At 42.7% G+C, this 15,480-nt stretch overlaps 1 protein-coding gene across 1 annotated transcript in view; it reads right to left on the bottom strand.

Annotated features, from left to right (window-relative positions):
- Positions 1–2,895: 2,895 nt before the first annotated feature.
- SLX9 (SLX9 ribosome biogenesis factor) overlaps positions 2,896–15,480 on the bottom strand; it is a 70,280-nt gene continuing 57,695 nt past the window's right edge. Inside the window, exons 5-6 of the mRNA XM_060783639.2 lie at positions 10,119–10,184; positions 2,896–4,366 (exon numbers count right to left, since the gene is read on the bottom strand). Coding sequence (XP_060639622.2) covers positions 4,240–4,366; positions 10,119–10,184 — 193 coding nt within the window. The 3' untranslated portion in view covers positions 2,896–4,239. The remainder of the gene's footprint in view (positions 4,367–10,118; positions 10,185–15,480) is intronic.

The raw sequence follows: 15,480 nt of genomic DNA, 5'->3' as shown, positions 1-15,480 counted from the left end.
AAACTCCTAACTCTTTAAACAAGCTCCCAACTGACAATTATGGCTGCCTTAGCTCCTTCCTTTCCCTGTCTTCGCCCATCTCCAGTTGCTAAGCAAATCCCTCATAGAATCATAGAATCAAAGAGTTGGAAGAGACCCCATGGGCCATCCAGTCCAACCCCTTGCCAAGAAGCAGGAATATTGCATTCAAATCACCCCTGACAGATGGCCATCCAGCTTCTGTTTAAAAGCTTCCAAAGAAGGAGCCTCCACCACACTCCGGGGCAGAGAGTTCCACTGCTGAACGGCTCTCACAGTCAGGAAGTTCTTCCTCATGTTCAGATGGAATCTCCTTTCTTGTAGTTTGAAGCCATTGTTCCGCATTCTAGTCTCCAGGGAAGCGGAAAACAAGCTTACTCCCTCCTCCCTGTGGCTTCCTCTCACATATTTATACATGGCTATCATATGTCCTCTCAGCCTTCTCTTCTTCAGGCTAAACATGCCCAGCTTCTTAAGCCACTCCTCATAGGGCTTGTTCTCCAGACCCTTGATCATTTTAGTCGCCCTACTCTGGACACATTCCAGTTTGTCAATATCTCTCTTGAATTGTGGTGCCCAGAATTGGACACAATATTCCAGGTGTGATCTAACCAAAGCAGAAAAGAGGGGTAGCATTTCTTCCCTGGACCTAGACACTAGACTCCTATTGATGTAGGCCAAAATCCCATTGGCTTTTTTTGCCGCCACATCACATTGTTGGCTCATGTTTAACTTGTTGTCCACGAGGACTCCAAGATCTTTTTCACACGTACTGCTCTCAAGCCAGGCATTGTCCCCCATTCTGTATCTTTGAATTTCGTTTTTTCTGCCAAAGTGGAGTATCTTGCATTTGTCACTAACTTCATTTTGTTAGTTTTGGCCCATCTCCCTAATCCGTCAAAATCATTTTGAATCCTGCTCCTGTCCTCTGGGGTACTGGCTATCCCTCCCAATTTGGTGTCATCTGCACACTTGATGATCATGCCTTCTAGCCCTTCATCTAAGTCATTAATAAAGATGTTGAACAGGACCGGGCCCAGGACAGAACACTGCTTGTGGCACTCCCCTTGTCACTTCTTTCCAGGATGAAGAGGAAGCATTGGTGAGCACCCTCCGGGTTCGTCCGTTTAACCAATTACAGATCCACCTCACCGTAGTTTTGCCTAGCCCTCATTGGACCAGTTTCCTTGCCAGAAAGTCATGGGGGACCTTGTCGAAGGCCTTACTGAAATCCAGGTACACTACATCCATGGCATTCCCCACATCTACCCAGCTTGTAACTCTATCAAAAAAAGAGATCTGATTAGTCTGGCATGACTTGTTTATGATAAATCCATGTTGACTATTGACGATGACTGCATTTGTTTCTAAGTGTTTGCAGACCACTTCCTTAACAATGTTTTCCAGAATCTTGCCTGGTATCGATGTGAGGCTGACCGGACGGTAATTGTTTGAGTCATCCTTTTTTCACTTCTTGAAGATTGGGACCACATTGGCCCTCCTCCAGTCTGCTGGAACTTCTCCCGTTCTCCAAGAAATCTCAAAGATGATTGCCAATGGTTCTGAAATGACTTCCGCTAGTTCCTTCAATACTCTTGGGTGTAGTTGATCTGGCCCTGGGGACTTGAACTCATTTAGAGCGGCCAGGTATTTCTGGGTGACTTGTTTCCCAATATGGGGTTGGATGTCCTCTAATCCCTCATCCACTCCATCTTGCTGAGGTTGAAGATGACTTTCTTTTTGTGAGAAGACCGAGGCAAAGAAGGCATTAAGTAGTTCTGCCTTTTCCCGACACCGTCAGCATTGCCCCATCTTCTCCTCGTTTTTCTTTTATCTACTGACATAAGAAAAGAAGCCCTTTTTATTGTTTTTAATGTCCCTGGCAAGCCTGAGTTCGTTTGTGCTTTAGCCTTGCAGGCCTTTTCCCTCCAATTTCATCAGCCAATCAGACTGCACTTCCAGCTATGAAGCTGCCTGATCGCTCCATCCCCAATCTGTTACAGAGAGCTCTCTCTCCAAGGGAGGTCACTTTCCAGAAAGGCAGTTCCCTAGAGATGCAAGGTCAGAGGCAGAAATGAACTCAGGAGAGGAAGACGCAACTCCAGATGGATGGGCTTACGAGCAGCAGTTAGATAGGAGATTGATGTTTCGTCGACAAGAGTTTTTCATGAGACAGTTCAAAGGTCAAGTTGCTTATTGGCCAAAAAGCCTAACCCCTTATCAGCTTTTGAAGGGAAACAGCATGGATTTCTGTCTATATTAGAGACACCAGCAGATCATTTCTTCAGTACAGACAACATTGATTTTGGTGTATAGAACTCTTGCCAAGTCTTTCAAGGGATCTCTAGTTTCAGGTTTTCTGGTGTTCATGTTTCTTGTGTTCATGTTTCAAGTTCCTAAGGACTGTTTCTGTACTGCATGTTTGGATTTATCCTATTTTTGTATTTCTGGTTTTTGATCAATTTTATGTACTTTGAACTTTGAGGATTATTCCTGGGGTTTTTTTGGACATACATTTTTACACTATTTTGATGGATTGTTTTTTATATACATTCTTCAATAAACTGCTTTGCTATTTTACCTTGGACTGGATTGTGTGTTAAGTATAGATGTGATTCTCAGCCTTGGGATGGAACAAATGTGGGATTTTATTCAGCGGTGTGGAAGGGCTTCAGTAACCTGTAACACTTTCAACCATAGTATCTACCTGTAATACCTTGTTGGAAATGAGAAATAAGGGATGTAGAGATCTTGTAAGGAACATAGAGATTTTCCAAGGATGTCATTGCTCAAGAGCAATTTTGCCTGCTGTCACAGAGCTTTTACTCATGGCAATCTTGACATTTCCACCAAAAAGGAGGAGCAAAATTCAATACATTTTCGCAGTCAGAAACTTTAATACACACCTATGTTTGTAGGAAGGATTCTGGGCACAAGTGAGGTTGGAGAATCAAAAACACCTTTATGAACAAGCTGTGCATACAAAAGAAATACAAAATGAGTTATTAAGGCCATCAGAAATTTACAATCATTTCAAACAAGAGAAAAATTAACCTGATATAAGAGGCTATCTGGGGAACTGCAATGATGTATTCCACTTTTCCTTTTCAGCCAACACAACCCGAGGCCCTGGAATAATCTGATCATGTGACATGGGCCCTACCTGGCCTAAGAGACGGCTGGAAAAATTCATATTTTTCCTTAAAGATATTTTGGGATGCTATTGTAGCCTGAGTTTTCTCCTGCTGCCCAACTGGCATCTTTGTCACATCTTTGTCACAAAGTATCTTCTATCACATTAGACTAGTATTCCAGTTATGGCTCTCTGGAAAGACAGCCTAACAATCACCCACAGGGTCCTGACAAAATTCAATGGTGATTATTATGTTTCCTATGTAAGGCTGACTTTGAACACCTTTTGGTGTGGAATTTACTCCTGCAATTTTTTCTTCGTTAATACCTCTTTCTAGAGCATTTTTTCAATGTTTTATGTCATTACGACCCTCTACGTCAGACTGCAAAAATCAACATAATTGTTCCATCAATAAACAAAGCTGTGCATTCAAAGATGCACGTCTCTTTAATTAGTGTCCCTTATTAGAACAGTTAGGATGGGATTGTCTCTTTTATTGTTATATTACAAAAAGGAGCTTCATAATAAACAACTACTATTAGATAAATCAAAGCTTGTGAAATACTGATGTTTCCTAGAATTTTGGTACAGTGATAAATTAAATTGGACATGTACAAACGGAATTGCCAAAAATAGCATGTTTATTGCCCATAGAATTTGGAAAATAGAAAATGCAAATCCATTAGCCCTTCTTAAATACAAAAGAAATTGAGGGAAATGTTGCAAAAACTATATTCCTTCCACTGGAGAAGATGGCAGCTTAGACTCTACTTTAAGAAAGAACGAAAATTGAGAGCAAGAGAGAGAGGGAGGGGGAAGAAAAAGAAGGAACATCTGCTGTGTGGTTTATCAAAGAGTGAGAAATGAGAATAGTCACAGATCTACAGAGCTTTTAGCAAAACAGCGGAAAAAGCTGTAGCCAGCAATAGCAGCATATTCATCAGTGTTGGCAGCATCATTTCTGTTGACAGAAAACAAGGTCATTGGATGTCATAATCTTGCAGACTCTTGAAAGTTGTGCTGGCCTAGTGGGCAGCGCGTCTTGAGCATTCAATTCCTTGTGCTTTCAAGCAGCTCCAATGTTGATGTTACAATGGCTCTCCCTCCCTTTCCTGCATCAGTCTTTTGGAAAGATGTTCACTGATGACTGCCAGTGGGTTCGCTTTGAACAAAGGGTCAGATATAGTCTTGTGAAACTGTGCTATTTCCTCCACTCTGGGGGAGGGGAGGGAGAAAGAGGAGAAACATTATTTGCTGGCATTATGCAGGTAAAGTCATAAAGAAAAGTCATAAAAGGCTTGAATTTCCCAGTAGAAATAAGTATTCCCAGCCTTCTGAATAATGCAACTTAATGTATTCAGCAGGAATTCACTTACCTTGATTCTAACCAAATTGCTAACACAGAAAGGGGTGTAAAACAGAAAACTCTCCATGCACATGCAACAGGTAACATTTTCCCCTTCATAAAATGGGGATCAGTAGAACAGACCATTGGGGAACCTTTGACTAAGGCGATCCCAAGGGTGATGGTTCTCCAAGTGCAGTGTCTTGGCGGTGGGTCCGAAGGTGGCTGTGGAGCAGTATTCTTGATCTGCATGTTCTCCCACAGTGAGGACATCAGTTTCCAGGAGGAAGGCGGTCCCAGTCAGGGTTGGCTTGACGCGCCTTCCTCTTGGCACATTTCTCCCTCTCGACCTCCATTCGTGCCTCTTTAAATTCTGCACCACTGCTGGTCACAGCTGACTTCCAGTTGGAGCACTCATGGGCCAGAGCTTCCCAGTTCTCGGTGTCTATATCAGTTTTTAAGGTTGGCTTTAAGCCCATCTTTAAATCCCTTTTCCTGTCCACCACATTATGTTTCCTTTCTTGAGTTGGGAGTATAGTAACTGCTTTGGGAGACGATGATCGGGCATTCGGACAACATGACCAATCCAGTGGAGTTGATGGTGTAGGAGCATCAATTCAGTGCTGGTGGTCTTTCCTTCTTCCAGCATGCTGACCTTTGTCTGTTTGACTTCCCATGAGATTTGCAGGATTTTTCGGAGGCAAAGCTGATGGAATCATTCCAGGAGTTGAGTGTGATGTCTGTAGACAGTCCACGTTTCACAGGCATATAGCAGGGTTGGGAGGACAATTGCTTTATAAACTAGAAACTTGGTCTCCCCATGGATGTCTTGGTCCTCAAACACTCCCTGCTTTATTCGGAAAAATGCTGCACTCGCAGAGCTCAAGTGGTGTTGTATTTCAGTTTCAATGTTGACTTTTGTGGAGAGGTGGTTACCAACATAGCAGAGCATGGCCCAAAGAGAACTGCGATTCACTGTGTCGAATGCCTTTGCAAGGTCAATTAATGCAATGTACAGAAGTTGATTTTGTTCCCTGCTTTTTTCTTGGAGCTGTTGTGCAGTGAAGATCAGGTAGAAGGCAGTTTGCAAAGATTCTTGCAAGGATTTTCCTAGCAAAGATTAGTTTCCGCAATCTGTTCTCCCCCCCCCCCTTCTTTTTTTGAAAAGGTGATGAAAAGGTGATGAAGGTGAAAAGGTGATGGAAAGGTGATCCTTTTTTTGGTCATCCACACTTTTTCAATGAGCTGGTGGAGTTGTTGTTTCAGTTCAGGTCCACCCTCTTTAAAGATTTCAGCAGGGATCCCATCAGGTCCACTGGCTTTATTTTTTTGTTGGCTGCATTGCTGACTTCTTCCAAACTAGGCAGTGCTGCAAGTTCATCTCTGGTTTGTTGTTACAGGATTTGTGGGATTTGGCTGAAGAGGATCTGGGAATCAGTGCATTCCTAACTCTGGACCGCATGTCCTGGCTGTTTCAGCTAGCTTTTGTTTTGTTTTTAAGCAGACATAAACCCACCACATTCCTTTGAATAATTCAAATTTCATTCTATGCAAAGGATGCCATTCTATGTTCTGCCTCTGAATTACATTAGAGTGACACCTTTTCATGCAATTATACACCCCAAAGCAGCCAGGACCTTGCATGGAAGACGTCTGATTATTACATACAAGATTAATTAACCAGCAATACAGTGTAAACTTGGATTTACACTGGGATGGCTTGAAAAACCCTCAATATTCTATGGATTGTTGTTGTTATTACTTTTATATTTATTTATATCCCGCTTTATCTCTCCTACAGGACACTCAAAGCGACTTAACACAAAACATCAGCATACAATTTAAAATATACAAATATACGAATATTAAAGAGAATTATAGAATCATAGAATCAAAGAGTTGGAAGAGACCTCATGGGCCATCCAGTCCAACCCCCTGCCAAGAAGCAGGAATATTGCATTCAAATCACCCCTGACAAATGGCCATCCAGTCTCTACTTAAAAGCTTCCAAAGAAGGAGCCTCCACCACACTCCGGGGCAGAGAGTTCCACTGCTGAACGGCTCTCACAGTCAGGAAGTTCTTCCTAATGTTCAGATGGAATCTCCTCTCTTGTAGTTTGAAGCCATTGTTCCGCGTCCTAGTCTCCAAGGAAGCAGAAAACAAGCTTGCTCCCTCCTCCCTGTAGCTTCCTCTCACATATTTATACATGGCTATCATATCTCCTCTCAGCCTTCTCTTCTTCAGGCTAAACATGCCCAGCTCCCCAAGCCGCTCCTCATAGGGCTTGTTCTCCAGACCCTTGATCATTTTAGTCGCCCTCCTCTGGACACATTCCAGCTTGTCAATATCTCTCTTGAATTGTGGTGCCCAGAATTGGACACAGTATTCCAGATGTGGTCTAACCAAAGCAGAATAGAGGGGTAGCATGACTTCCTTAGATCTAGACACTATGCTCCTATTGATGCAGGCCAAAATCCCATTGGCTTTTTTTGCCGCCACATCACATTGTTGGCTCATGTTTAACTTGTTGTCCACGAGGACTCCAAGATCTTTTTCACACGTACTGCTCTCGACATCACTAATAGACATCACTAATATTAGACATCACTACTATTAAAACAATTCAGATAAAATCCATAAAAAACATAAAAACCCAGAGCAGCTACTGACATGATCTTAAAAACCTTCTTCTTTAAAAGCCTGCCTGAATAAAAAGATTTTAGCCTGTCGCCAGAAGGACAGCAGGAAGGGGGCCGTTCTGGCTTCCCTGAAAAGAAGGGAGTTCCAGAATGAAGGGCAGCTACTGAGAAGGAAATCCCGCTCTCTGGTTTGAGATGGAGGTGGGACACTGAAGATCTCAGGGGCTGGGCAAGTTCATCCAAGGGAACAGCCTGGATCTGAGCTGTCTAGGGCTTTAAAGGTCATAAACAGCACTTTGAATTGTGCCAATAGACAGACTGGTAGCCAGTGAAGCTGCAGCAACAGGGGGGTTCCCTGCTCCCTGTAGCCAGCCCCAGTGAGCAACCTGGCTGCAGTTCTTTGGACCAGCTGAGGTTCCCAAGAAGTCTGCAGAGGCAGTCCCACATAGAACGCATTACAGTAATCCAGATGGTAATTAACTAAGGCATGTAGCACTTGGATCTGGCAACAACAAACCCCAAAGAGGCAATGTTACATCCCCGAATAGACTACTGCAATGCACTCTATATGGGGCCTCTTTTGAAGACTGTTTAGAAGCTACAAATGGTCAAATGGGTGGCAGCCAGATTGCTCACTGGAGCGGAGTACAAGGGGCATACAACCTTCCTGTTACATCAGCTCTATGGGCTGCCAATCTGCTACCAAGCACAATTCAAAGTGTTGGCTTTAGCCTATAAAGCTCTAAACTGTTCTGGCCCAGCTTATCTGTGCGCACATCTCTCCCTCTATGAACCACCACAGAGTTTAAGATATTTGGGGAGGCCCTGCTCTTGACTGATGCAGGAAATTGTGCAATAGATAGACTTGGAACAATGCGCAATGACCACTGGAACAGCCCAGATTACCCTGGTGGCTTATGTGTTTAACTCTGAATGCATTGTTTTTAAATGTTCTAACTGTTTTAATGTACTTTTACTTCTATTTTAATATTTATTTAAGTGTACATTGCGCTGTAAGACACCAAATTGTTGCCTGTATGTAAAGCTGCCTTGAGTCCCCTCCGGGGTGAGAAAGGCAAGGTAGAAATGCCGTAAATAAAATAAATAAATAAATGTTATCTTCAGAGTTCTCTCTGGGTTGTCTGTGTGTATTTTCTTAAAAGCTGTGATATGCCAGCCCCTTATATTACTCTAATGAAGTTCTAATAATAACATTAATAGCAGCACTCTGAATTACTGTATATACTCGAGTATAAGCCTAGTTTTTCAGACCCTTTTTTAGGCTGAAAAAGTTCCCCTCAGCTTATACTCGAGTCAAGGTTATTTATTATTTTACTCTGCTATTAGTATTATTTTTATTACATCTATTATTATACTCTATTATTATTACATTTACATTATTTTATTCTATTATTACTTTTATTACATTTATTATTTTACTCTATTATTATTATTACATTTATTACTTTATTATTACTATTGTTATTAAATTTCCATTATTTACTCTATTATTATTTTTATTACATGTTATTATTTTATTCTATCATTATAGGTAATAGGTAAGCACATTTACATTGAAGGAGGTTAGAATACTGGTTGAATCAGAGTTGGGCAGTCTTAACTTAAATTACAGTTTTATGTAAATACTCAAAAACATTTAACCTCCTGATGATTACCAGTAGCAGCTACACTTCTCACCCTCGGCTTATACTCGAGTCAAAACGTTTTTCCAGTTTTTTTGTGGTAAAATTAGGTGCCCCGGCTTATATTTGGGTTGGCTTATACTCGAGTATATACGGTAAGTGCCAGAAAAGCTGCAAGCCGTCTCCAGCACCCAGATTGCTTTTCTCTGTTTTGGATTTGCAGGCTTTATTCTTCATACACAATTCAAACATTTTTTAAATTAGATCTCTTGGATAAACAGGACGGTACTGCAATGCCTCGTGTAAGTGTCTGCTTGACCTGTGAACATTTCTATGACACAAATAGGACTTTAGGTCAGATGAGAAGAGCAGTGGTGGGGGGGGGGGGGGGAGGTGCATGAGAGGATAAGAGAGAATCAGAATTGCCTTGGTTGAATTTTCAGGAAGTACCCACCCATATTCCCCTGCAGCAAGAGAACAAAAGAGTCAAGAGTGACACAGGCCAAGTGCCAAATCTAGATTTGGAAAGCCCACTTCACAAAGAAGGACTTGGCTTCTGGCAAGTGAGTCATCCCAATGCTGGGACAGAAAACAGGGAGCCTCCCAAGGACAGCCTGACTTACCCGGACTACTGACTTTTGCAAGAGCATAGCAGGAGGAAGCCAGAAGTCTAAAGGCAAGTAAGACCCCCAAAGAAGATGACTGACACCCAAACACTCAAAAGACTAACATGGATGCCTCTTTGGAAGCTGTTTTCAAATAAGGAATGTGTGGCTTACCGACCTGAGCCTCAAGTCTGACCATGATGGATTTAATTTTCACTTGTTTAACCAGTAGAGCCTTCAGTGGGATCAGCACTACATCTTGCTACTGTGAAGCATGCTCACACCACAGAATGGGTTGTGCACTATATGCAGACTGGAAAGGGAACATCGTGATATTGCCACTGTATTCTTGACTGCCCTCAATGCATAGCTTGCTGCAGGACATTCCAAGCAGCAACAACTGACTGATGCGTAGTGTCAGAGTTGCTAAGACAGCTATGGCCATGTGTCAGTCTTGCCCTATTGGATCCACTGCTGGTTAAATATAAGGATCATTGACTATGACACCCATGGTACTGTGGTGTGACGTTTGTCAGCACAACAGAACTATACGATGGGCCTCCTTTCCTTTTTGTCATAACTATTTTTGGTTGGAGTCAGGTTTTGGGTCTTGCTGGTTATGAGAGCTTATCTCCCTGATCATAGAATAAGAATCTTAAGAGTTTGAAGAGACCCCAAGGACTGCCCTGTCCAATCCCCTGCAATGCATTAACAATTGCACTATTGATGCTTACATGGCTTTGCTTTTCTGGGCTGAATTCATCTCGTTGAAGTTTGTTGGCACCTTTTTTTTTACCTGGCTGTCAAAAACAGAAAAGAATGGTTTACTCAACATATGCATTTGTAAACAGGGCCTGCAACAAAACCTTACAGTATTAGAATCATAGAATCATAGAGTTGGAAGAGACCTCATGGGCCATCCAGTCCCACCCCCTGCCAAGAAGCAGGAATATTGCATTCAAAGCAGATGGCCATCCAGCCTCTGCTTAAAAGCTTCCAAAGAAGGAGCCTCCACCACACTCCAGGACAGAGAGCTCCACTGCTGAATGGTTCTCACAGTCAGGAAGTTCTTCCTCATGTTCAGATGGAATCTCCTTTCTTGTAGTTTGAAGCCATTGTTCCGTGTCCTAGTCTCCATGGAAGAAGAAAACAAGCTTGCTCCCTCCTCCCTGTGACTTCCTCTCACATATTTATACATGGCTATCATATCTCCTCTCAGCCTTCTCTTCTTCAGGCTAAACATGCCCAGCTCCCCAAGCCGCCCCTCATAGGGCTTGTTCTCCAGACCCTTGATCATTTTAGTCACAGAGACACATTCCAGTTTGTCAATATCTCTTTTCAATTGTGGTGCCCAGAACTGGACACAATATTCCAGGTGTGTTCTAACCAAGGGGTAGCATTACTTCCCTAGATCTAGACACTAGATCTAGACCATGGGCTTTTTTTCCTGCCACATCATATTGTTGGCTCACGTTTGACTTGTTGTCCAAGAGGACTCCAAGATCTTTTTCACACGTACTGCTCTCGAGCCAGGCATTGTCCCCCATTCTGTATCTTTGCATTTCGTCTTTCCTGCCAAAGTGGAGTATCTTGCATTTGTCACTGTTGAACTTCATTTTGTTAGTTTTGGCCCTTCTCTCCAATCTGTCAAGATTGTTTTGAATTCTGCTTCTGTCTTCTGGAGTATTGGCTATCCCTCCCAATTTGGTGTCGTCTGCAAACTTGATGATCCTGCCTTCTAGCCCTTCATCTAAGTCATTAATAAAGATGTTGAACAGGACTGGGTCTTATGTGCAAAGCTGATTTATTCCAATCTTTCTCACACCGCTTAAAGTTTACTGCCTCCTGTACGAATCCATATTTTGCACCTGCTGAGCAACTCTGGGTGTCTGGCAAACTTTGGAACTTCTGCTAATAGCTCCTCTTTAGTGAGTTGGAAGATACCACATGGCCATCTTGTCCAATCCCCTATCATGCAGGAAAAGTACAATCAAAGCAACCCCAACAGCCGGCCATCCAGCCTCTGATGAAAAGCCTCCAACGAAGAAGCTTCCACCATATTCCAAGGCATAAAGTTCCACTGCTGAACAGCTCTCATGGTCAGGAAGTTCTTCCTAAAGTTCAAGTGGAATCTCCTTTCCTGTAATTTGTCCTAGACAATGCATTTTGGCCACAAGAACCAGCAGCACCCAGGGAATTGCATTTGCTTATAATATGAATCATTCCCAAACAATAACTTTTTGCTGTCATGGATAAAGGAAATGGGTGGTAATTTTGTTGGGAGATCTTGACATCTTCCAAACAAGACAGGTGTCAGTTTATAACTGGCTGACATCCCTTTTAAATTGCTGGGTTAGATTTCTTTCAGAGTCATCAGTAGGGAATCAATATTTTCAAACAGCAGTTCCAACCTTCTCCTGTAATCATGCCTGGGACTACATGCACTTTGAACATTGGCGAGGGGGTGGGGAGATTTTGAACAAACAAACAAAACAGTAAAAAACCACTGTGTTGTGCTTAACTAAAGACAAATCTTCTGACAATTAGAAAGGACAGCTGCAACTGAATGCGTGTGGTGGTGACTTACCTCAAAATTTCATGCAGTTTTTGCCCCATTTGTGTTATTTTGGGGGAACATTATAATAATAATAAAACTTTATTTATATATCACTCCATCTCCCCGAGGGGACTCAGAGCGGTTCCCAAGTAATATCACAAAACATACAGAGTAAAAACAACATCACCATAAGATTAACAAACAAAATATAAACATAAAATTATCGCCATAACACACACATATTAAAAGTAATCCTGCCTGTTCAAGGCAATTAAAAATTTAAAAGTCTGGGCCAAGATTTGTGCAAGCCCAAAAATTCTAGGGGGGGGGCGGGAATTAAGTGCAATGCTATGGCAGGCAACAATAATATTAGGCCTGTGGCTGTCCATTCCAAGGCCGATTAGAGGAAAGAATCTGGGTAACTGGTAGAGAGAATAAGGCCGTATTAGACAATGTGTGGGGCTGAGTTAGAACTGGTCATTTTCAAATTATTATTATTATATTATTATTATTATTATTATTATTATTATTATTATTATTCAAAGGCTTGTTGAAACCACCAGGTCTTCAAGCTCTTACGAAAAGAGGGGAGGGGAGGGCGTTCCAGAGACCGGGGGGGGGGGGGGGGGGACCACTGAGAAGGCCCTCTCTCTCATCCCCACCAACCGCGCTTGAGACAGTAGTGGGACCGAGAGGGGGCCTCCCCAGAAGATCTTAGTGGGACCAAGAGGAGGGCCTCCCCAGAACATCCTAGAGCTCGCGCCGGTTCATAGAAAGAGATGCAATCGCAGAAACAGGCGGGGCCCGAACCGTTTAGGGCTTTATAGGTCATGACCTGCACCTTAAATTTGGCTTGGCAACTTATCGGCAGCCAATGAAGCTGTTTTAATAGGGGTGTTGTATGCTCCCTATAGTTTACTCCAGTAAGGAGCTTGGCTGCCGTCTGCTGTACCAGATCAAACTTCCGGGCAGTCTTCAAGGGCAGCCCCACGTAGAGTGCACTACAATAGTCCAGTTTGGATGTAACCAAGGAGTGGACCACCCTGGCCAAGTCAGACTTCACGAGGTATGGTCGCAGCTGGCGCACAAGTTTGAGTTGAGCAAAGGCTCTCCCGGCCACCGCTGACACCTGAGCATCAAGTGACAGCGTTGAGTCCAGGAGGACCCCCAAGCTACGGACCTGCACCTTCAGGGGGAGTGTAACCCCATCGAGCACAGGTTGCCACCCAATAACCCATTAAACATCCATTAAACATCAGTGCCTACACATTAATGCCAGATGTGCCACCCACTATCTCTGGCATAAATCCAACTGCTAGTCTCAATTGAAGCAGAGTTGTTGCATCAATGGAACTTACCTATGAGCTCTGTTAACAAGCTTCAGTTGGTTCAACAGATTTACTGTTAAGGCTAACAATTGTTAAGGCTAACAATTAGATTTAGACCTCTGTAATTAGCTTTAAAAGACCATGGAAGGTTCTCATTATGTTAAATTGCTGCATTCTCAAGGAATGCTAAAACATGACATATGAGCAATGGAAGGAATGCAAATGTATGAAAATGTATAAATGCTTTGCTGAACTTGTGGAAACTTCTATTCCAGCTCCAATGACCTGCTGCTGAAATGCCAGCGCTCTTAGGTTTAGTCATCTACAATGAATAGCACCCTTGTTTCATTACAAGTTGAAGACTTCATTCATTATATATCAGAATGAAAACCTCACTTGAATGCTCTGATCCCCAACAGGGGATCAAGTTTCTAATCTTCTGTGAATAAAAGCTGACAAATCATTGGGGGTATAATTCCTCGTGTATGCAACTGCACTAATCTTATAAAAACTGATCCTCGTTAAATAGCTCTGCTCACACATGCAACAGCTTCAAACTGAAAAGAACTAGGAAAAAAACCCTCTTGTGTGGGGGAGAAAGTAAATCAATAGCGTAAGTTAACCACCAAACTGAACCTTTAAACAGATCATTCCAGAATTCAGTGTGGGACACAAAATATGTATCTGGTCTTGATCTAATTTTTTTCCCGTGTCAGGAGCAACTTGATAAACTGCAAGTCACTTCTGGTGTGAGAGAATTGGCCGTCTGCAAGGACGTTGCGCAAGGGACGCCTGGATGCTTTGATGTTTTACCATCTTTGTGGGAGGCTTTTCTCATGTTCCCAGATGGGGAGCTGGAGCTGACAGAGGGATCTCATCCGCACTCTCCCCGATTTGAACCTGCGACCTGTCAGTCTTCAGTCCTGCCGGCACAGGGGTTTAACCCATTGCACCACTGGGGGTTCCTTGATCTAAATGAATATATTATATATTTTACACCTATCACTGTGAACGTCAAATACCACAATTATAACAGAGGTCAAAATCTCTTCACACGCTATATGTAGCTTGCCTTAAAAAGTGTTGGATAGGAATGGTACCAGTCTGGGATAGAAGAGAGATCAAATGCACCACAGTTGGGATTTTGAGAGAAAAAGTAGAGAAGCACACTGCATTCCTGGGTTGCATCATTTTAAGTCACAAACATCTAATGCATAGCTATAAGATGGGGGATGCTTCAAATATGGTAAGTACCTTGGAATCAGTGTTCATCATAGGTTGAACATGAGCCGAGAATATAATGCAAAGAAGGCAAATAATACTTTAACTTGAACTGACTTCTTCGTCAGGTGAACATGTTAAAAATTCAAAGTTCTTTTTCTAAGGAAAGAGCAATTAGCTTTGCATGGGATATCTGATTTTCAAAGGGTGTTATTTTTCTGTTGCTAATGGAGATGAAATTGTGTAACATTTATTCTTTTATCCCTTGTGTCTCTAGTTCGTACATTAGTAAGAAGAGAAGTGGATTCTGCGTACATTGAGATCCTTCCAGACCATCTTAACTGACACCATCTGACATCCCTTCATCATTGCCATACAAAATCCAGATGATCTACTTTGAACTGGATTATTTTGGCAGTGTAGACTCATATAATCCGGTTCAAAGCAGATAATGAGGACTATCTGCTTTGAACCTGAAGGCGCAGGTTCGCAGCTTGGGTGTGATCCTGGACCCTCAGATTTAAGCGGTGACCAGGGGAGCATTTGCACAGTTAAAACTTGTGCGCCAGCTGCACCCGTACCTTGGGAAGTATGACTTGGCCATGGTAGTCCACGCTCTGGTTACATCACGAATAGGCTACTGCAACGCACTCTACGTGGGGTTGCCTTTGAAGACTGTCCGAAAGCTTCAAACGGCCTATAAACTCCTAATGGTTCTGGCCCAACTTACCTGTCTGAACGCATCTCTCCTTATGAACCTTCCAGAACTTTAAGATCATCTGGGGAAGCCCTGCTCTCGATCCCGTCTTCGTTACAAGTATGGCTGGCGAGGACGAGAGACAGGGCCTTCTCAGTGGTGGCCCCATGGCTATGAAATGCCCTCCCTAGGAAAAGAGTCAAGATTTAGCTTTTTGAGCAGGTGTTTGCAAACATAGTGCAACAGACATAGGAAAATGGGATGGTTGGACGATATGATTGGCAATGTTTTAA

The sequence above is a fragment of the Anolis sagrei genome, chromosome 1 (genome assembly GCF_037176765.1).
Source record: "Anolis sagrei isolate rAnoSag1 chromosome 1, rAnoSag1.mat, whole genome shotgun sequence".
Lineage (NCBI taxonomy): Eukaryota > Metazoa > Chordata > Lepidosauria > Squamata > Dactyloidae > Anolis > Anolis sagrei.
The sequence above is the reverse complement of the archived record's forward strand: the minus strand, read 5'-3'. Positions and strand labels throughout refer to the sequence as shown.